The sequence below is a fragment of the Muntiacus reevesi genome, chromosome 8 (genome assembly GCF_963930625.1).
Source record: "Muntiacus reevesi chromosome 8, mMunRee1.1, whole genome shotgun sequence".
NCBI lineage: Eukaryota > Metazoa > Chordata > Mammalia > Artiodactyla > Cervidae > Muntiacus > Muntiacus reevesi.
In genome coordinates, this window is record NC_089256.1 from 8,635,537 (window position 1) to 8,656,722 (window position 21,186).

At 45.6% G+C, this 21,186-nt stretch overlaps 1 protein-coding gene across 1 annotated transcript in view; it reads right to left on the reverse strand.

Moving 5' to 3' along the window:
- Window positions 1-21,186, reverse strand: part of CLSTN2 (calsyntenin 2) — a 712,988-nt gene that overhangs the window by 28,527 nt on the left and 663,275 nt on the right. Inside the window, exons 9-10 of the mRNA XM_065942478.1 lie at window positions 16,096-16,258; window positions 2,758-2,924 (exon numbers count right to left, since the gene is read on the reverse strand). Of these exons, the coding sequence (XP_065798550.1) occupies window positions 2,758-2,924; window positions 16,096-16,258 (330 nt within the window). The remainder of the gene's footprint in view (window positions 1-2,757; window positions 2,925-16,095; window positions 16,259-21,186) is intronic.

Sequence of the window (21,186 nt, forward strand, 5' to 3'; positions counted from 1 at the left end):
CAAGAATGTCTTCTAATCTGAGCTGTGTGGAGCAAAGAGCCTAGACTTATTTTGGACAAGTCCCTGAGCCCCAATCTCCTTATATCTGAAATGGGGTCATAATATTTAATTTGTTGTGAGAAGTAGGGATAATGAACCTAAAAGAGCCCCCAGTGGGTGCACCGTAAGTCATGTGTGTTATCATTAACTTTTCATACGCAATCTAGTTCTTGCCTGCTGAGTCCCAAGGATGGAATAGGATCATTTGCAGCGGCTGGTTCTGAGCAGGTGGTATACTAAAAAATGTCAGATTAGCCTCCTCCACCCCCCACAGCTATGGGTGCCACTGAACTTAGCACCTCCTCTTTCACTAGGTAGGAACTGCTATGGTTCTTAATTTATATTTCTGAGAATGTGTGGTTTTTAAGGGCAGCACCTTTGGTTGATTTGTTCTGCAGTGCTTGGAGTCCTGACACTGTGGCCCCAGGGGATGGTACAGAGCAGAAAAGATCCACCCCAGAGGCAGGTAGCGAATCCAGAGTCAGAGAGGGGACAGATTCAGGATCTACCGCAGGACAGATTTCTGCATCACTGGCTTGACAAAACACTGAGAGAACAACGCACACAGGAGATCAGGGATCAAACCCCAGCTCTGCCCGTGAGAACACCCGTGTGAAATGTGCGTGAGGGCCTTGCCTGGGCCAGCTGCTGTGAAATTGACCAGCGGAAAGCTGGCCTTTGTATACATGTGGTCTTCTGAGTTTCCTTCGATGACAGGTCATTAGCTGTGTATCCAGAGCACCTGAGTGTGTGTTTTCATGCATGTTAAACAGTGTTCTGGAAAGCCATTCTTTACATTGTCCATGTACTCCTCCCATCATCTCCCGCTGACCCAGGTTCCAGGGTGAGCATTCTGAAGCCTACATCTGTCCAGATCATGTTCCCTTGCATGGATAGAGCCCTTCAATGACTGCTTGTTGCCAAAAAAAAAAAAAAAAAAAAGAAATATCAGACATTAGCAAGGCCCCATGATGTGGCCTCTGCCTACCTCTCTGGTCTCTTTCTAGCTTTCCTCCTGCAATCTTGGTACTTGTAACACTGACCTTCCACCTAGAGTGACCTCCCTGCCCTCTCCCCTACCAGCCCCTGCCTTTTTCCTGGTTGGTTCTTACTCATCCTTAACAATGTGCTCAGACTGAATTTGCCTGAGGAGTCGAATTCTTCCAAGGAGCCTTCCCTCACTGCCATGCCCCAGGTTCTGAAGTTCTGGAGCAGAGCTGTCTGGGTTCACATTCTGGCTCTGCTCTTTACTCACTCCGAGATCTTTGGAAACTTTCTCTTCCAGGCTTCCATTCCTCATGTGCAAAATGAGAATATTCATGCTATAATTCTTTTTATCATAGGGTTACCTGGGGCTTAAGGGAGTTAAACCAAGGGAGTTAAATTCAGGGCTTAAGGGAGCTTTTAGAACAGTGCCTGGCACCTGAGAGACCCTCAGTAAATGTTGGTGCTTATAAATTACAGGTATCTACTTGGACCACTGAGTTTCCCAAAGGCAGTATACTTGGACCATTTACTTCTGTGTCCCTCTCCTCCGCCCAGAATTGCATTCTGTGGTTGTCTGTGGAATGTTTGCTGAAGTGACTGCTACAGAAAGAGAAGCATGATGTACCCAGACCACTGGTTCCTTCAGGACCAGCCTGAATCACAGCCCCACAAGCTGTTGGCCACTAAGAACGTAAACGAGAGGCTCCTCTGTTGGAGGGGTGACTCCTTGGGTTCTGGCTGGGGACAGAAAAGCAGGGCAGCTTCATGGACAGTGCTGAGTGGGGACAGATGGGAAGCAGTGGGAAACCTCTTCCCTGGTCATCGCCTCCTTCAGAAAACTTCTCAGGGCTCTCCTGTGTTCCCAGAGGCAGAGGGAGGGCCACCCTGACTCTCAGAGAGGAGGCCAAGGGACTGCGTGCTCCCACTGGGATCCGCTATGATGCAGCACAGGCCGTGATGATGTTTACCCCCCTCTTTGCTCAGGACTCTGAGGCCTGAGGCTGGCATGTGCTTCCTGATCCAGGTGAGGCCAGAGCTGTTCCTGCCCATCGGGGCTGAGAGGCTTGATGAGGACAGCCACTCATATCCTGCTCCCTTGGGAGGAGCTTTTCTCAAAATGTAGCTGGGATTCCCTGGGATCACTTTAGTTATAGCGTGCATGGATGACAAAAATTGTAAATCTGCCAGTATTCTCTCTGATGGGAGTCATTGCCTGGAGCCCAGTCTGGGCCTCAACTTAATAATGGAGGACCCAGTGACCTCAGCATCTGCTTTCTACTCCCACCCCACACCAGGATGACCTTCTGTGCTAATTCATATTTTCCATGGTGCAAACTTTTAATTCTATTTTTTTTTTTTTTTTTTTTTGTATTTCTGAAGGTATGCTTGCATGATCCCTCAGTTCCTTTGGGCAAATAAACAACAAAGCAGCCCACCACCAAGGAAAACAGTGAAATATAACAATTCCCTTCAGGTAGACATTGAACGTGTGCCTGCTTTTGTGCATCAAACTGATTACCCTCAGGCTTCATCAGGGAATTTCAGGAGATGGCACAAAGTCTGTTGTGTAGCCATGGTCACGATTCTCCCCGCTGTGGCCACTCTGTCGCTGTGGCACCGTCTCTGTGTCACATGGCAAGGAGCAACTCGGCTTCCAGGAGTGAACTGGTGCTGGTGCCTCCCCCTCACAAAGCACCATCTGGCTGGGGGCGAGACTGGCTCCTTTCTTACCTTTATTCCTTGGCCCAGGCTTTCCAGGGAATTAATATCCAGCCCCTCCTTGCAGGCCTGCAGGCAGGAAATCACCTTCTGACTGTCCATTTTGCCAGGGCGGATGGTGAGACTGGCCAGGCTGCCATGGAAGAATTGAGCAAAGCGTGGCTTGGTGACTTCTCCTCCTAAAAGATAAAGAAGCACCGTTATCTGCCCTGTGGAGACTGGGCCGGCAGCATTGCTTCATGGTGCTATCCGGCCACGGAGCCAAGGATCCAGTGGTTGTGTCCCTTAAACCCGAGTTTTTCCTTCCAAGTGGAGAGTGCAGAGTCGTGAACACAGAATGTCAAGAGGATGTTATTGGCTGCCAAGACCTTGGCACTCCCCAGCTGCACCTATTTAGGATTCTGGAATTCTTGAATTTAAAACATTTACTTTCAGAGGCACAGAATGTTTTAAAACAGTGGTCCCCAAGCATTCTGGCACCAGGAACCAGTTTTGTGGCAGACAATTTTTCCATGGAACGGAAGAGGGGGATGGTTTCAGGATGATTCAAGCACATTTCATTTATTGTGCCCTTTATTGTTATTGCATCAACCCCACCTTGGATCATCAGGCATTAGATCCTTGGAGGCTGGGGACCCCTGTTTTACAAGACAGAAAGTGCCTACAGAGTAAAAGCAGGGGAGAGGGAATCTACCAGTGATGAAAGACATGCTGTGTGCCAGGCTGTCTGCTGGGGACTTCATCGGGGTCAGCCTGCAAAGAGGAATCATTGTTTCCAAATGACAGATAAGGAGCCCTGGGACTCAGAAAGGTGGAAGGACTTGCCTCAGGACATACAGCTAAACGCTGGAGCTGGTACTCTGGTTCTGGTCTGTGTGATGCAGAGCTGGCATCCGCTACCCTGTGTTCATTTCACTGAGAGGCTGGCATGCAGTTGACGGGTCCTAGGACCCCGAGTCCCTGGGCTCCGACTCTCACAGAGTTGATTTCATATCTGCTCAAATCCAGGTTCTTTGTCATGCAGGGGCTTGCTTGATTCTGTTCTACCTCTGTCCTTCCCCTCACCTACGTCCTTCTGCTGTCTGTGCCCGGGTCAGCTCTTCAGCTGGGGAAATTGTTCAATGTGGCTTTGTTGCAAGGGCAGCCTGAAAGCTGCCTCCTCCCATTCTCTCCCTCATTTCCCAAAGTTCATTAACATCAATGCCCCTTTAGGTCCAGTGGAAGCCTCGCCTCCTCCAGGAGCCCCTTCCCACTGACTTCATTGAGCACAAACACTGTTCCATTTGGGGGCAACCTATGTCAACAACCTGAGCTTTGATCTTGTACTTCAGTTCATTCAGAGAGGTAGCCAAACGTGCAGGAAAGATGGATCTGGGCAGAACTCCAGCTTTGCTAATTCCCATGATAGGTTCTGTAGCCTTTCTGAGCCTCCACTCACTTGTAGGGGACACTGCTGAGTTTTGCCTCCTGGTTCTCCTATGCTGCCTCAGGGGCCCCCTCATTGGTTTCTCTAGCACCTGGAGGGCAGGTTTCTGGAAGGTTCTGCCAGAGTAACACCACAGTGACTTATCTGCCCATGAGTGAGCCATGCTGTGTCAGCAAAGTCTGAACATCAGCCTGGGTGGCAGAGGATCCTCCACTGGGGGCCCTGTGTCAGTCTTACGGGAGTGGGCATCCTGATACCTGCATTCCTATAGTCTTCAGAGTTCTCTCTTAGCAGCTAATCCTTCATTATTCTAGTGGTCTGTTACAGTCAGTGAGTTTTTATATTTTCTTGTTGAAATTACTGTGTGGTTTCTCTCTTCTGATTGGGTCCAGACTGACACACCCTCTATGTTTGCACACATACTTTTGCTCTCACCCATTCTTCCCCATCCTGAGATACCACCTCCAAAGTGCTCAGGTCAGGAAGATCCCACAGGTTCTCCAAGACCCCTCAAGCTCCCAGCTCACCTTGCCTTCTCTCTGCCCTGAGCCTTGGAACACAGAGCGTTCATTTCAGTGCACCTCTAAGAACTCAGCATTGCTAGTCAATGCACATGTGTTTCATGTCTTCAAGAGCCTATAAGGGGTGGTTGTCAGTTTTGGCTGCACATTTTAATCATCTGGGGAATCTTTAAAAGAATAAACTGATTCTGGTACTGTATCCCGCCCACAGAGGTTATGACCTTTTTCTTTTTTATAGATGTATAGTTGATTTACAATGTCACGTTAGTTTCAAGTGTGCAGCACAGTGGCTCAGATATATATATATATATATATATATATATATATATATATATATATGTTCCTTTTCAAGTTCTTTTCCCTTATAGGTTATTGTAAGATATTGAGTATAGTTCCCTTTGCAATACAGTAGGTCCTTGTTCATTTTATATATAGTTGTAGATATATGTTAATCCCAACCTCCTAAATTATCCCTCCCCCGCACCTCTCTTTCCCCTTTGGTAACCACGTTTGTTTTCTATGTCTATGAGTCTCTTTCTGTTTTGTAAATAAGCTTATTTGTATCTTTTTTTAGGGTGCACATATAAACCATATTATATTTGTCTTTCTCTGACTTCCTTCACTTAGTATGATATCTCTAAGTCCATCCATGTTGCTGCAAAGTGGCATTATTTCATTCTTTTTATGGCTGAGTAATATTCCATTATGTGTGTGTGTGTGTGTGTGTGTGTGTGTGTTCAGTTCTTCAGTCATATTCAACTCTTTGTGACCTCATGACTGTAGCTCACCAGGCTTCTCTGTCTAGGGAATTTTCCATGGCAAGAATACTACAGCAGGCAGGGGATCTTCCTGACTTAGGGATCTAACCTGTGTCTCTTGTGTCTCCTGCACTGGCAGGTGGATTCAAAGTCATATATATATGTCAAGGTTCAGAACCACTGGGCTATCAGCTTCTTGAGGCTGGGCTTCTGCTTACTCCTAAGTGATCTCTCTCCTTTATGCCACCTGGTGGCTTACTCTTGCCCATCCTCACACATTGCTAGAACTTATTTAAGTCTGTCTCCTGGTTGGAAGGGAGCAGTCATGCATGATTCATGGTGATGAAGACAATACTGGGCAGGTAGCAGGGGAACTGAGGACTGTCCCAGGCACTTTGCACATGTTGTTCATTTGTCCCTCTCAGCAACATGAGCCCCTGTCCCGATGTCACTGGGCTAGAAGGGAGGTTCAAGATGGAGGTCACATAAGTGTACTTATGGCTGATTCATGTTGATGTATGGCAGAAACCAATATAACATTTTAAATCAGTTATCCTCCAATTAAAATTAAATCAGAAAAAATAGAGTGTGGCTGGGACAGAGCCCTTGTGGTCTCCCACCCAGAGCGCCTCAACTGCTCACTCACCACTCACCATCCTTTACACTCTCCTGGATGCCAGAACATCTTCCTACACACTATTTTCACTCAGCAAAACATCCATGTTTCCTTTTTGACTTAAGAATCCTAGACCTATGATACACTCTATTTATTAATGACACGACTCCAGGAAAGCAATTCAATTAGCATTGTGCAGTAGGAAGTTAGCAAAAACTAGAAATATATTTGCACTCAGAGGTGGTTGTGATGCAGGCTTAAAAAAAATAATGGATACATATACTGAAAAATCTTTCTATTTAATATCTAGGGTGTCTGCATACACCACATGGCTTCTCTGCTAACATTTAGATATACACACGCTCATGAATTATTTTAAGAAAAGAAAATAACCTGATTTCCAACACAAAGAACCTTCTCCAAATATTTGCAAACACAGATTCCTGAGGCTAGATCTGCACACATTTTTAAAGTGTTTGCTGTTTGCCTAGCATTCTGTTTCATTCAGCTGATGATAAGATAGGACTGTGTTTTCCAGGAGCTCACATTCAGTTGGGAGAATAAAGTATAGACACTGGAAAAGTAAAATAAAAATATAAGAGTACATTGCCAGTTCAGTTGATTTCCTAAGGCAGTGCATGATTAATTTCCAAACACATGATATAGAAAATACATCCAACAGATCAGAGGAGAAAAATAATAGCCATGATTTATTAAGTCCCCAGGTGATGCTATTAAGGGATTTCTTAAGTCCCCAGGGCTTCCCTGGTGGCTCAGATGGTAAAGAATCTGCCTGCAATGCAGGAGACCTGGGTTTTTGATCCCTGGGTCCAGAAGATCCCTTGGAGAAGGGAGTGGCTACCCACTTCAATATTCTTGCTGGGAGAATTCCAGGACAGAGGAGCCTGGTGGGCTAAGTCCATGGGGTCAGAGATTGAATACGACTGAGCTACTAAGACACAGGTGGTGCTAGTGGTAAAGAATCCGCCTGCCAATGCAGGAGACTCAAGAGGTGCAGTTCGATCCCTGGGTTGGGAAGATCCCCTGGAGAAGGAAATGGAAACACACTCCAGCATTCCTGCCTGGAGAATACCATGGACAGAAGAACCTGGCAGGATATGGTCCATAGGGTTGCAAAGAGTTGGGCATGGCTGAAGCAACTTAGCACACACACATTAGGTCCTTAAAACATAACGATGTTTTCCCCCAGGGTATTTTATTTAATAATGCTTAAGTGGCAGGATTGTACTTTTGAGATCATAGTCTGTCTCTTCTGATTTCTTCCATCTTACCCTCAGTTTAAACACATCTCTTCCTTGTGCTCATTGCTGCAAGAACGGTTGTGACAGGAGGGAGAGAAGATGGGGCTTGGAGCTGAGTCTCTTCCTCAATTTCATTTCAAGTCCTAAATTTAGAAGGGTGGGGAAGATGTATCTTCAACATCCGTGGACAATAGAGGGGGGAAAAGCTGCCTTTCCCCAGTCTAGGAGATGATACCCCAGGCTAGGGGGTGGCAGGGGAGGTGTAGATGGATAGGATGACAGAGATGCAGAGTGAGGGCGAACACCCTGGAAACAGTGTGTGATGTTGGGAGGGAAAGCTAACCTGGCACATCTGGATAGAGAGGACTAAGAATGGCTTTACAAGGTATGAGAAGCAGCAGAGGTATTTCTGTGTCCCGAAGTAAGACAAGGAATTACACAGAGCACTGATGACCCCGAAGGACCATTAATGACTGAGGATCAAAGAGATGGACACCGTTTCAGTAGACACCTGCGTGGAAAGATGACTGGAGGCCCCTCACACCCTAGCACATTATACATCCCCCTGAAATCAGCTGGCACCCTAAATGGCAACCCACCCCAGTAATCTTGCCTGGAGAATCCCACAGACAGAGGAGCCTGGCAATCTGCAGTCCATGGGGTTGCAAGAATAGGACACAACTGACTAAAGAAATGGGAGAATTCCGAATTTACCAAGGTTGAATCTCCCCGACTCAGATAGAAGAGGGACTGGAAGTGACACTAAGATGGATGTGGAAAAATGACTCTTTTCTTTGTGAATTCAGATTCTTACCTGCTAAACTACAACTCCTTTTACAGATGATGTTTTCACAGCTAGGTAACTTGCCTAAGGCCCTACAGGCAGAAGTTAGTGAAACTCTGATTCAGATTCAGGTTTTTCTTGCTCTCAAGCTTTTGACCTGAGTGCCATACAATACATATGGCTGGGAGGGTTCAAGCAGAATTTCTTGGAGGATCTCATAATTGGGCTGCTTCACAAAGATGAGGACAGGTTGGGATTGATACAAGGCTGAGGGAGAATGTCCAATTACACGGAGTTCTGTAGACACCGAATGATTTCAGCAGCAACTCCCAATGATTTGTGTCAAGTTTACTGGGAAATATAGTTCTCATGAAAAATAATAGTATTTGGCAAAAGTGATTTAACATAGCTTGTGTTATTCTGAGCCAGAGCTTTCATTCAGCTTTCTTTCCACTGAGAGGTGGGCCCACCAACTATACACATAGCTTTAGAATCAGTATTATTCACTTTCCTCTGAGTAAAAGACCTGTGTTGTGTGAATGGACAAAGTAGCTTCCCTTTGCAGAGTATGTGTGGGATGCTGCTGGTCTTTTTTTCCCTGCTGTCTTTCCCACAGCTATTTAGTCTGAGAAGCACATAGAAAGAAGTGGGGGCCATGTTCCCTCCTGCTTGAGTTGGATGTGGTTCTGCGCATGGCTTGTTGATGGGGATGCCCCTCAATGAACACAATTTCATGGATGGTTGGCTATCAATTTTGAGCAATGCAAATGGTGAGACCATTGGAAATCTTGCTTTCTCTCATTTCAGTGATGGAGATACCCACTGAATGCAAAGACTAAGTGAAGTGTGTAATAGACTCCCATAAACTGTGGCTTTAAAACCTGCACACAACCCCAGGGTTTAGAACTGTAATTGTAAGGACTGGTGGTCAGGGATGCTCTGCCCACAGGACTGGCCATGACACAGTCTCAGCAGGCTTTATTGATCCTTTGATGGTTATGTCTCCATCCTTCCAGCATTTTCAGTGAACATTTACTGAAATGTTGGGTTCTAAGTTCATAAGAAACATATGACTTATGGGATGACCCCAAAAGTCAGTACTCTGGGGTTAGGCACCTAGATTCACAAAGTTGGAAGGGCCCTCAAATATCAACCGGAATGGCCCGCCATTCTCCAGGAGCACAGAGGCAAGACACAGTCTTAAAAGACCCAGAGAAGGTAAGCAGCAGCAATGAGGGTCTGGAATTCTTTTCTGACTCCAGGTTCAGTCCTCCCATTAAACCAAGATGCCCAATGGGCCAGTCATTATCTTTCGCCTCAGCTTGACTTTGTCTGATCTGGGGAAGAATGCCCGGGGAGTCTAGGCAAATGGTTTGACTGCAGATTCCAGAATCTTCTGGCCTTCCTTGCTTGGCTATTAAACATCATCTGGTTCTACATGTCTCTAGAAGCAGAGGTGGGTGTAGCAGTGTAGTTAAGGCTGTGGGTGACACAGTTCTCAGTGCAAATCCAGGCTCTAGGTAACCCTTCCCAAGTTCTTATGTTCTCTGAGTCTCAGTTTCCTCATGAGCAAAATGGAGATGATAATTACATCCACAACATAGGGTTGTTAAAGTGAAGACAAGCCAGAGCTGAGCACAGTGCAGGAACTCAAAATTAGCAGTCAGTTTTGGTGCCAGCAAGAACCAAGGGAACTCTGAGATGAGATGTTGTCATGGGAGTCTTCTCTTTCTTCAGGGGCCTCTTTCTCTTTTCTTTCTCCTTGCCCAAGTGTATCTCTCAGAGAAGTTAAAATGATACTTAGAGTTAAAATGGTCTTTTTGCTCTAAGACCCTTGCTAAAATTTTCTAATTAATGTAACTTTCAGAATGAGATTCAAAGTTAAATTTGTAACTCAGTTATCCTGTGTTTCCGCACATAAATCACCGAATTTTAAAGCTGATTTCATCTGTATTGTCTTTAGACCAATATACCCTTATGTCAAATGAAATCTAGGGCCTAGAATCATCTTTACTTGATTTTTAAAATACAGGCAATGCTAAGAGACACCGTGTTAGTCACCCCTGTGTGTAATACATAAGCCATACACCTTTGTCAAAACAAACTCAAAACTGGGATATAATTCAATAACCAATAATTATTGACCTCCAGGACATGGAATAGGAGGAAATGGGAGGGAAGGGGAGTCTCTGAGAGCAGATAGTCCTTGCCTTCTGCAAATCCATGCCTTAGTGGGGGATAGAGACCTCCATTAATAACTCCAATGAGATGGTTCCCAAACAGTGCTCCAGGAACACCAATCTACAAAGAGTGAGTTCCATAGTGAAATAAGACTGAGAAACATAGGTTAGGTAATGTCAAACTGATTGGTTCCTTGGTGGGCTTCTGAGAGCTTTGAATAAACAAAGGTGCATTGTGACTCTTCAGTGTGGGCCTGTGGGGATGGCTTATATGGTTTCCCAAACTTGACCTTGGCCTTCTTGTGGAACCTGGGGGACCCAAGCTTCATGAAACCCTTGAGAAATGCCACTTGAATGTAAAGCAGACTATGCTAGCACGTGCCTCTCTCCCAGCAGCAGAGACCTCCAGGGATGCAAAATAATTTCAACACAGACTTTATTAAGAGAATTTGTATTAAATTAGACCAAGTTTATTAAGTGATGACATGCACTCCAAGTCTGCACTAATTTTAGTGTCTGGCAAAAATAATGACCTGAAAATGTACACCAGATCTCAGGACCACATGTGGCTCCAATTCCCCTCTGTCTGAGGAACAGATGCTATTGATTACTGCAACTTTCAGCATCATTTCTGCCTTTTTATTCCTTCTTTTGGCCATTTGTATTCTTTAACTCAGCTCCTCCCAAAAGCCACAAGGAAGTGGGGGTTCTGTTTCTGTTTCTTAACAGAGTCTAATTTTTATAACCATCCTCTTCTCTATCTCCTGCTGCTTTGTTTGTTAAGTAGCAGGCAGGACTCAGCCAGACTAGGAGCTAGGGTAGAAAGCCCTCCCCATCCAAGATCAGGGGTTACCATCATTAGGAAGAGGCGAAGCTGGACACTCTAGGAAGGCCAAGGTCCAGAGCACTGGAGGAGAGTTCCCAGCAGAGGCAGAGATGAGGTGGTCACTGGGGACAGAGCCACAAACAGAGAAGACAGTGATGAGCTCTGCCAAGAGCAGATAAGGCTCAGGCAGGGGGCAGGGTGGTACCTCTTAAGTGTGTGTTTACAGCTATGCTTCTTCAGACACGTTTAGCCATTTCATTAAAACTACTTTAGCTCTGATATCATACAAAATAAGTAAGTCAGAGCTTCTCTGGTTGTCATGTTGTGGGAGAGGTGCTCTGGAGTATCACCTGCTGGGGTATCTCTGTGGCTGGCGCATCAGTAGCCTTCCTAACTCACTCCCATGACAACTGAGTTATAGGTGCTGGGTGGTTGGACCCGGGGTAGAGGTCCAGACACAAAGAAGATTATATAATTTTTATCATATATGAGTAGAACTTGAATTTTTGTTGTTAGAAATGGATGAATAGGGACTCTAAGGAAAAGGACAAATTAATTAGTCTTTTAAACAATCTTCCCGCATGGCATGACCCAGAGAGAGACAAGGGACCTGGTATTTGTTTAAAGACAGCAGTTTCTCAGTCAGCGCTGACTGATTTTGCTCAGGAGGGTCTGACTCCATCCTGGAAACACTGACAGAGCACAGAGGTGATGGCTAGGTGGCACACAGTGGCCACACAGAGACAGAAGGACTCTCTTGAGATGCAAGGTCCATCCTGACTTCAGAAGCCCTTCTCTAGAATTAAGATATGCCGCCTGCTTAAGGCCATCCTGGCAATATTTCTTAAGTGTAAATGAAATCCCATTTTTTTTTGATTACTGGAAAAATACCAATGAAAATGAAGTTCCACTGATTACTCTGGCTTTCCGATTCAATCACAGGACACAGTAGGCTAATTGGGGCGGCAGAGTCCTGCCCAGCCTCTGAGCTGGAGCCTCTGAGTTCCAGCTGTGAGTTCCCGGGAGCACCCAGCAAGCAGTTGCTAGCACGTTATTTTCTATCCCCATTGTTAACACCCTGAATGGAAATTTCACAAATGGGAACTTGTTCCCTTGCCAACCTCAAAAGTACCTGAAAAACTCCCCACAATTACAGGCCCAAAGGGCCCTGCTCACACAGTGGGCTTATAATGTGTATAAAGGTGGACTTCGGAAGGCTTAGAAACATGCCGAGACAAGGGCTGTATTACAGGCCATCAATTTCACAGCACAGTGCGCTATTGAAAGACCTTTTGATGTCTCCTCCCAAGACAAGGGGGACTTCCTTTGTAACTCAGACAGTAAAGAATCTGCCTGCAATGCCAGAGACCCAGGTTCGATTCCTGAGTCGGGAAGATCCCATGGAGAAGGAAATGGCAACCCACTCCAATATTCTTGCCTGGAGAATCCAGGACAGAGGAGCCTGGCAGGCTACAGTCCATGGGGTCGCAAGAGTCGGACATGACTTAGCGACTAAACCACCACCCAAGACAAAAACATGGCTCCAGGGAGCATGTACATATTCATGAGAATCCAAGCTCCTAACAAGGCAAGATGCACCCTATGGTCTGGTCTCAACTCTATCTCATCCTCATCTCCACTCATTCCAATCCATGCACATTCCAGTGATAGGGCACCCTGGGCATGCTACGTTAAGCTGCTCTGCCGTGGCATATGCTGTTGCTACCTTTATCATCCTAGTGAATTCATACTTCTCCCATAAAGCTCAATTTTAAAGACTTTAAGGGATTTTTCTCCCATGCTGAAAATTCACCAGAGATTATCTTTTCCTTTCAGAAAAGATACCCAAATCGTCTCTGCGCTCAGAAGCCTGGATGATGAGTTCTCTCCTACAACATCAGCCCCATCTTCCAATGCTTGTCTTCTGACTGACTCTTTCCCAGGCTCAGTGACCTTCTTTCTGACCTAGAGATGGACCTGGCTGGCCAGGGCCTGTCTGTAAGGGTTAGTCCTGGGGAAGGGGAGAAGGTCAGTATGTTCAGGGAGCCGTGGGGAAGCTGGAACCACAGAGGCCAGAATGTACCAAGGTCTTGTGGAAAATCTGCCGTATAGTGTTTAGGTGCAAGGAGCAGAGAAGGAGGTAGAGGAGGCAACCAGCAGATGTTTTCAAATTTACACATTCATTCAACTGAAACATGCCAAGCACACTCCAAGTGCCTGCTACCGAGTCCTTATAATAACCTTGCAATACAGATATTACTCTAGATAAGGAAATAGGTGAGAAAGTATTAATAGGAGCTCAAGGAAGTTAGAGATTCTGCAGGTTTCCATTGCAGGCTGGGATGATGGGGATCAGATGTGGTCCCTGAGGGCCTCTAGGGAAGTCATGGTAAGGTTGCTGGTGATGCCGACATGATTAGGGCCCTTTCTTTTTAAAATTAATTAATTTATTTTAATTGGGGAATAATTTCTTTACAATATTTACAATATTTACATTTCTGACATACATCGACAGGAATCAGTCATGGGTGCACACGTGTCCCCCCATCCTGAACCCCACTCCCACCTCCTTCCCCTACCCCATCCCTCTGGGTTGTCCCAGAGCATCAGCTTTGAGTGCCCTGCTTCATGCATCAAACTTGTACTGGTCATCTGTTTTACATATGGTAATATACATGTTTCAATGCTATTCTCTCATGTCATCCCACCCTCGCCTTCTCCCACATAATCCAAAAGTCTGTATTTTACATCTGTGTCTCTTTTGCTGTGTTGCATATAGGACCGTCATTACTATCTTTCTAAATTCCACATATATGCATTAAAATGCTGTATTGAGGTTTCTCTTTCTGACTTACTTCACTCTGTATAATAGGCTCCAGTTTCATCCACCTAATTGGAATTGACTCAAATGCATTCTTAGCACTCTTTCTTATGGGAAGCATCCAATCTATGTTCCAAAATATCTACGGACTGGCCGTGGCATCTAGCTGGGGCATGAGCCACATGAGAGGGCTGTTGTTCTAACACCGTGTTCAGTGACTAACGATTCAGAGGCAACCTCTGAATTAGTGCCTTGCTATACTAACTAGTTTCATGGGTTTGCGCCAGATGACACAGTCTTCCTCTCGATATCCTGGGGAATTCTGCAATACTGAGGGAGCTCTTACCACATTCTATGAAATGTTTGAGAAGATTTTTACTGTCATGTGATGTACATCAGACTTCAAGTAGGTGACTTCTACTCAAAAATACACTCTTACTCATAAGAAAAGAATGAAATAATGCCATATGTAGCAACATGGATGGACCAAGACATTATCATACAAGGTGAAGTAAGCCAGGCAAACATCATTGATAATGCTTATATGTGGAATCTAAAAAAAAAGAGATACAAATGAACTTATGTACAAAACAAAAACATGAGAAAGTAGCATTGACATATATATACTACCATGTGTAAAACATATAACTAGTGGGAAGTTGCTGCATAACACAGGGGGCCCAGCCCGATGCTCCGTGATGACTTAGAGGGCTGGGATGAGGGTGGGTAGGAGGGAGGCTCTAGAGGGAGGAGATACACATACACATACACATAGAGCTCATTCATATTGTTGCGCTGCGGAAATCAACGCAACACTGTAAAGCAGTTGTCCTCCAATGAAAAGTTTAAAAAGTTAATGCTAAATAAATTCTTTTCATTAAATAACAAATATATTTAGAAACTTGAAAAAAGAAACCCAGATACAGACTTACAGACAGAAAACAACCATGGTTACCAAAAAAGGAAAGGGGGGAATGGATAAATTAGGAATTTGGATTAACATATACACACTACTATAAACACAATAGATAATCAAGGACCTACTATTTAGCACAGGTGACGCTTCTCAAGATTTTGCAATAACTTATAAGGGAAAAGAGTTTGAAAAGGAACATATATAACTGAGCCACTTTGCTGTATAGCTGAAACTAATACAACAATGTCAATCAACTATCCTTCAACTTAAAAAAACACACTGCCTCCCGCTGCCTCATTCCTGCTTTGTCTCCTTCCTGGGTTCTGCACCCTTAGTGCTCCCAGGGCTGCACCTCATGCCCTCTTGCATCTTCTCTTGCACGGAGCTGCCCAGAACCTACTCTTTGCCCCAACCCAGACGGGCTTATGTCTCCCCTAGAGGGAGCCAGTCCTCTGAAGTCATAATCTTGTACCACAACCCACCTTTTCCCTCCGCCTGCACAGCAAATGGTTAAGGTCTCAAATCTTAGTAACCTGCAAAGAAGGCATCAACAGGAGTTTGAGGAGTCATCTCAAAGTACTGATCTGCTTATTTGAGGAGCGTTTTACTTCCCCTCTGGTCTCTCACTGATACTTCAAAGAACCTCAGCTGTTAAGGGAGCAAAGACAAAGATGCCAACAGATCTGAGTGGGGAATAGAAAGGCTAGATGCATGCTCAGAGAGCTGGCTCTCCTACTTCCAAAGAGGTGATGAGTCTGGGTTTGAGGATTGGAGGAGAGGCAGCAGCAGAGGAAGAGAGTTCCCAGAACAGAGGATCGGGGTCTTAGACAATTCAAGTGGGGATAAAGAGAGATCCTTGGCTCCTGACCAGTGTAGAGAGCAACAGAGCCAACTGGCAATGTTTTATACCAGATTCCACTTGCAGGCTTTTCTCTACACAGCCCCAGTTTGAAACCAGATAAGGTTCCAGAACAATAAAACACATTAGCAACTCAGAGGCAATCCTGAAATTGCTCATGTTGATCTAAAGTAAAAATCTGGTCTCAAGCCAAGTGCTTTATTATTACACAAGCTTAGTGCTTGGATTCATTCTTATCTTTTTAAGTCCTGTTTTATTAGTAGGGGACAGTAAATTTTCCTGGCTGAAGCTCATACCACTTGCTATGCCTTTTTCTTTGCCTTTACCTTTGATGAACTGTACACAGATGGGCCAGGGAGAAGGGCTGGACTTAAGGGTTACCTTGCCAACAAGCGCCGACTGTCAGTTGCATGGCAATGTGAGATGGATGAATGGGCCAATCATTAGTCACCAGGTATGGTTCATACGTTGCTCCATCCATGTATAAGGTGACCACAGGAAACTCCACATTGATGACATAGTAATGCCATTCTTTGTCACAAATCTAGTGAAAAGAAAGAGAAGCAACACTTAAAATTGAATACGCAATGAAACATCCAACAGACTTTTATTCTAATTATGAAAGAGGGAGAAGAGACCTTTAGGTTAACAATGTTTATTGCAAAGGACTCAGTGAACATAATGACTGATATGCACTGAGGTTATAGAAATGCACATCAAACATGATGGAGCAAACCATGGGGTAGAGGAACACCTGGGAAACTAATCATTGGGTAAATATCTGACTATGGACAGATTATCTTGGTTACATAATTACCAACTGTCTAGATTGGCAAGTTCTTGGTGGACAGGTGGGGGTGTCAACTTAAATTTTCTCTGTATGAAATTTTTTCCTAGTTCCTCAATAGAGAAAAAGTTAAAACTGTTTTTCGAAGCTTGGGGATGGATGGAGCTATAAAAACAAAGATGCTAGGCTGGAAGTAGAAATGAAGATGAAGATAGAGAAGGGGCAGAGGAAGGGAAAGAGAAAGAACAAAACAGAAGAGGAAGAAATTAGGAGTTATGAGCAAGGACAAGGCAACAGACAAAGGAAGAAGGATTTTTCATAAGAACAGAAAACCTTCAATTCTTTTGTCTCTATATTAATGCTTGCCCAAGGAGCTATTGTAGTCTCATGCTCCTTTCAACTGAAGCAAAATAAATTCTGAGACAGATAGTCTTCTCAAGAAGATTCAGTTTCATCCTTCCTTAGAGCCCCTGGGAAGCCAAAGAAGGATGAGAGATGAGTCCTCCTGGCTGAACTTGGTACAGAGCACATTCACATTCATGTGCCCTCATAACTTCAGTACCTAAGACTTCTGGTCTTAGACCTGGGAACCAAAACCTAACCTTAATGGGTGGGTAGAGACATTTGGAGCCAGGATTAAGTCACTATTCCTGACCTCAAGGTATTCAAATCCCACTTGTTGTTCAGTTGCTAAGTCATGTCTGACTCTGAAACTCCATGGCAGACTCCTCTGTCCTTCACTATCTCCTGGAGTCTGCTCAAATTCATGTCCATTGAGTCGGGATGCTATCTAACCATCTCATCCTCTGTTGCCCCTTTATCATTCTGCCCTCAATCTTTCCCAGCATCAGGGACTTTTCCAATGAGTCAGCTCTTTGCATCAGGTGACCAAAGTATTGAAGCTTCAGTTTCAGCAGCAGTCTTTCCAGTGACTATTCAGGGTTGATTTCCCTTAGGTTTGACTGGTTTGATGTCTTTGCAGTGTGATCCAAATTAGAAACCAACATGGCATGTCTTGGAAAAGGAGCTAGGAAGAACAAAAGGTGGCAAGGCTGGGGAATGGCACCCCCTCCCGCCAATCCAAGCAAGTGCCTTAGAAGTCACATTAGACTCCATCTCTTCCCCGCTCCCTCACCCTCAGATCCTTCTGCATCCTCTTGTCTTCATCGCCCCTGTCATCTGTGGCAGCGGAGACAGATGAGTTCTGCAGGAAGGTGACCCCAAGTGAAGGCATCAAAGTCCTCCCTACACCCCACTCTGGATTAAATGTGCTGTTTCTCATGAATAGATAACACCAACAGGGATGCTAAATGATCTTTTCCCTTTCATTTTAGAGTAAGATTTTTTCCCCTTAATGTTCTTTTTTATACTGTCTTGTCTCATGTCTCAGAAAATTACTCCTTTTGAAGTCCATTAACCTGATAAAGCCTGATGAATATTTTAGGGACCCTTGGAAGGTAAGCAGGAGGGGTCCAGGCAGACATTTCCAAAATCCTGTTATACTTCACTGAGTATGCAGTTCAGTACTGCGTATATCCCACTAGAGGTCCTAACCCAATTTATACTCCCCTCCTGCTTGTTGCCTGCGATCAGACACTGGACTGGGTACACGAGTCTGGGGGTGGGTCTGGGACCCAGGTGAGGCTGACCTAGGGGTATACGTATGGCACAAAGGAAGACCAGGAGACAGGGTCTGGGGGCAACAGGAGGCTGAGGAACTAAGGAGAGTTCCGAGTGAGGAAGCTTCCAACCCAAGGAGGCCCAACGTGCCCTGGACTTGCAGTCCAGGATGCAAGTCAAGGATGGCTAGTCAGAATACCCCTGCCCCCAGGATATTCTCTGAGGCATCAGGAAAGCTCTGACCAGTCCAGGGTGGGAAGGGAGCAGGTGGAAGTGCAATAACCCTCTCCGCATCTCATCACCTTTGAAATGTAGACAAAACACAAAAGTCAATTGGGCAGCACAAGGGGGCTTCCTTGCCCCGGTCGCCTGCACCCCACTTCCAGCGGCCGTGCTCTCGGGCCTGATGGCCACATAGAATCCACGTGCCGGTTGACTCTGCAGTGCTGCATGTCTGCCGGGGCTGGGTGGGGGCTGGGTCCTCTTGCTTGCTTTCCTTCACATCACTTACAGGGTGGGTAGCAGGAACAATGCCAAGGAGGTCTGGGCTAGGAGCAGGGTGGTACTCCAGGGAGAGCTGGGGACTGGAGAAGCCATTCACGAGAGGGGAGGAAGTTAGGCTGCCAGGAGTTGGTCTAAATGGCCTAGAAAGGGCCACATGGAAAGTTCTGAGTTTGTTTCCTCTCGAAATCAGGTATTTTTTTTTTTAGCTTGGTTAATCTGGTTTTGTTTTATTATTATTTTTTTTTGTAGTGGTTTTTGCCTACATTGACATGAATCAGCCATGGATTTACATGTATTCCCCATCCTGATCCCCCCTCCCACCTCCCTCCCCACCCCATCCCTCTGGGTCTTCCCAGTGCACCAGCCCCAAGCACTTGTCTCATGCATGCAACCTGGGCTGGTAATCTGTTTCACCCTTTATAATATACATGTTTTGATGCTGTTCTCTCAAAACATCCCACCCTCGCCTTCTCCCACAGAGTCCAAAAGTCTGTTCTGTACATCTGTGTCTCTTTTTCTGTTTTGCATATAGGGTTATCGTTACCATCTTTCTAAATTCCATAGATATGTTAGTATGATGTATTGGTCTTTGTCTTTGAAATCAGGTATTTTTGAACATAGTTATTCAATATATGATGCATTTACCTACAAACCAATGTGTGAGGGAGTGTACTAGAGGCTGTGTGGAATGCAGAACTTATCAGGTATGTGCTTTGCTTTCATATTTTCAATTTGGGGCAGGGGTGGTGGTCGTGATAGTGGTGGTTAGGTATCAAATACACAAGAGACTCGAATGAAATGGGAATTGAGATTAGTCTTACACACAAGACACAACGCACTGTGAGATCCAGACTTCTGGCTGGGAGAAGGGGGCATGTAGGGTCACTGGAACTGCTAAGTGTCCATTAGGAATAGATGGTAAGGAAACCATTCCAGGCAAATGGAGCAGCAATCTTTTAATCCTTCATTCATCAATCCTATTGCCAAAAAAAGATACTAGGTTTGGGACGAATGGAGATTCACTCATTCATTCAGTCCTGCGGACATTTACTAAATGCATATCCTGCTTTGTGAAGGAAGGAAAGCACCTGTCCTCATGGAGCTTCCAGTTCAGACACAGAATTGACAAAAAGGCTTGAAACAATTGTGACTCCTGCCCACAGATTTCTGTGAGGCACTGGGATGACATGGTGGAGGGGAGTGAGTGTCTGATTGCCCTGTGAGGAGGGAAGGAGCACAGACGCAGTCCCATTGGTTTGGGAAAGGTGAGGAGTGTGAGACAAGGCTACAAGGATAGCTTGGAACTGAGGTCCTAGGACTTGGACAGCTTTTTTATTTTTCCTACAGGCAGTAGGAGGTACCAGTCTTTGAGGGCTGGAGGAAGATGGTAGTCATAGCAACCATCAATCTTGGGACATGCTTCTCAATGTCAAAGCAGCTTTTCCTCTTCCTTGTACCACTTAATCCTCCCTTGTTGTTGTTGTTTAGTTGCTAAGTCCTGCCCGACTCTTGTGACCCCATGGACTATAGTCTACCAGGCGATTTCCCAGGCAAGAATACTGGAGTGAAATGCCATTTCCTTCTCCAGGGGATCTTCTCAACCCAAAGATCAAACCTGCATCTTCGGCATGCTAACTGCCAAATCATGGTCTTGAGCAGATACTTAACTCTTATTCTTTTTAAAATACTTAGTTTTTTACTTTTAATTTTTTTTGGTTGCCTTGTATTTTCATTGCTGCATGTGGGCTTTCTCTAGCTGCAGCGAATGGAGGCCGCTCTTTAGCTGCGGTGTGCAGGCTTCTCTTGTCGTGAAGCACAGATTCTAGCGCGTGCAGACTCAGCAGTTGTGGTGCCCGGGCCTAACTGCCCCCTGGCATGTGGGATACTCCCAGACCAGGGGTCGAAGCTATGTGCCCTGCCTTTGCAGGTGGATTCTCAACCTCTGGACCACCAGGGAAGTCCCAGACGCTTATCTCTTGAGTAATGGACTCAGATTGCCCGAGTGGTCCACTCGGTGTCCCACAGGCACTTCAGACTCACCGTGTCCCAGACTGAGCCCTACAGCCCCGTGCCCCAGCCTCGCCTGCTCCTTGTCCCGTGTGCCCCGCCTCAGCAAATGCTCCCTCATCCAGTCTGTCATCCAAGCCAGTACACTGGGCACTGCTTTTGACTTCCTCCCTCTGTCCCTCTCTCCAGCTAAATTACTGCCAAATTCCGAAGATGCTCCTCTCATTTGCTCTCACCACTCCATCCTCGCTTCTCCTTAGAATTTACAGTATGTACTAGAGAGGGGAAAGGTTGAGAAAGTGTGTTTGACATTACAGTAAGATGGAAGGCATTTCAACGGGGGGAGAGGACCAAATGTAGTAGGAGAAGCATGAGAAGTGGGTGGGACAGAGTGGGGGCTGCCCTGGGGTTGAAGGCAGCCACAGAGTGCAGTGGGCGAGGCAACCAAGGAGGGGGTGGGGAGTCCTTGTAGGGTGAGCCTAGGGGTCACAGGTTGGGTATCACACTGGCTTTCGGAATTTCTGGGGAACCATGTTCTGGACTTGAGGAACGTA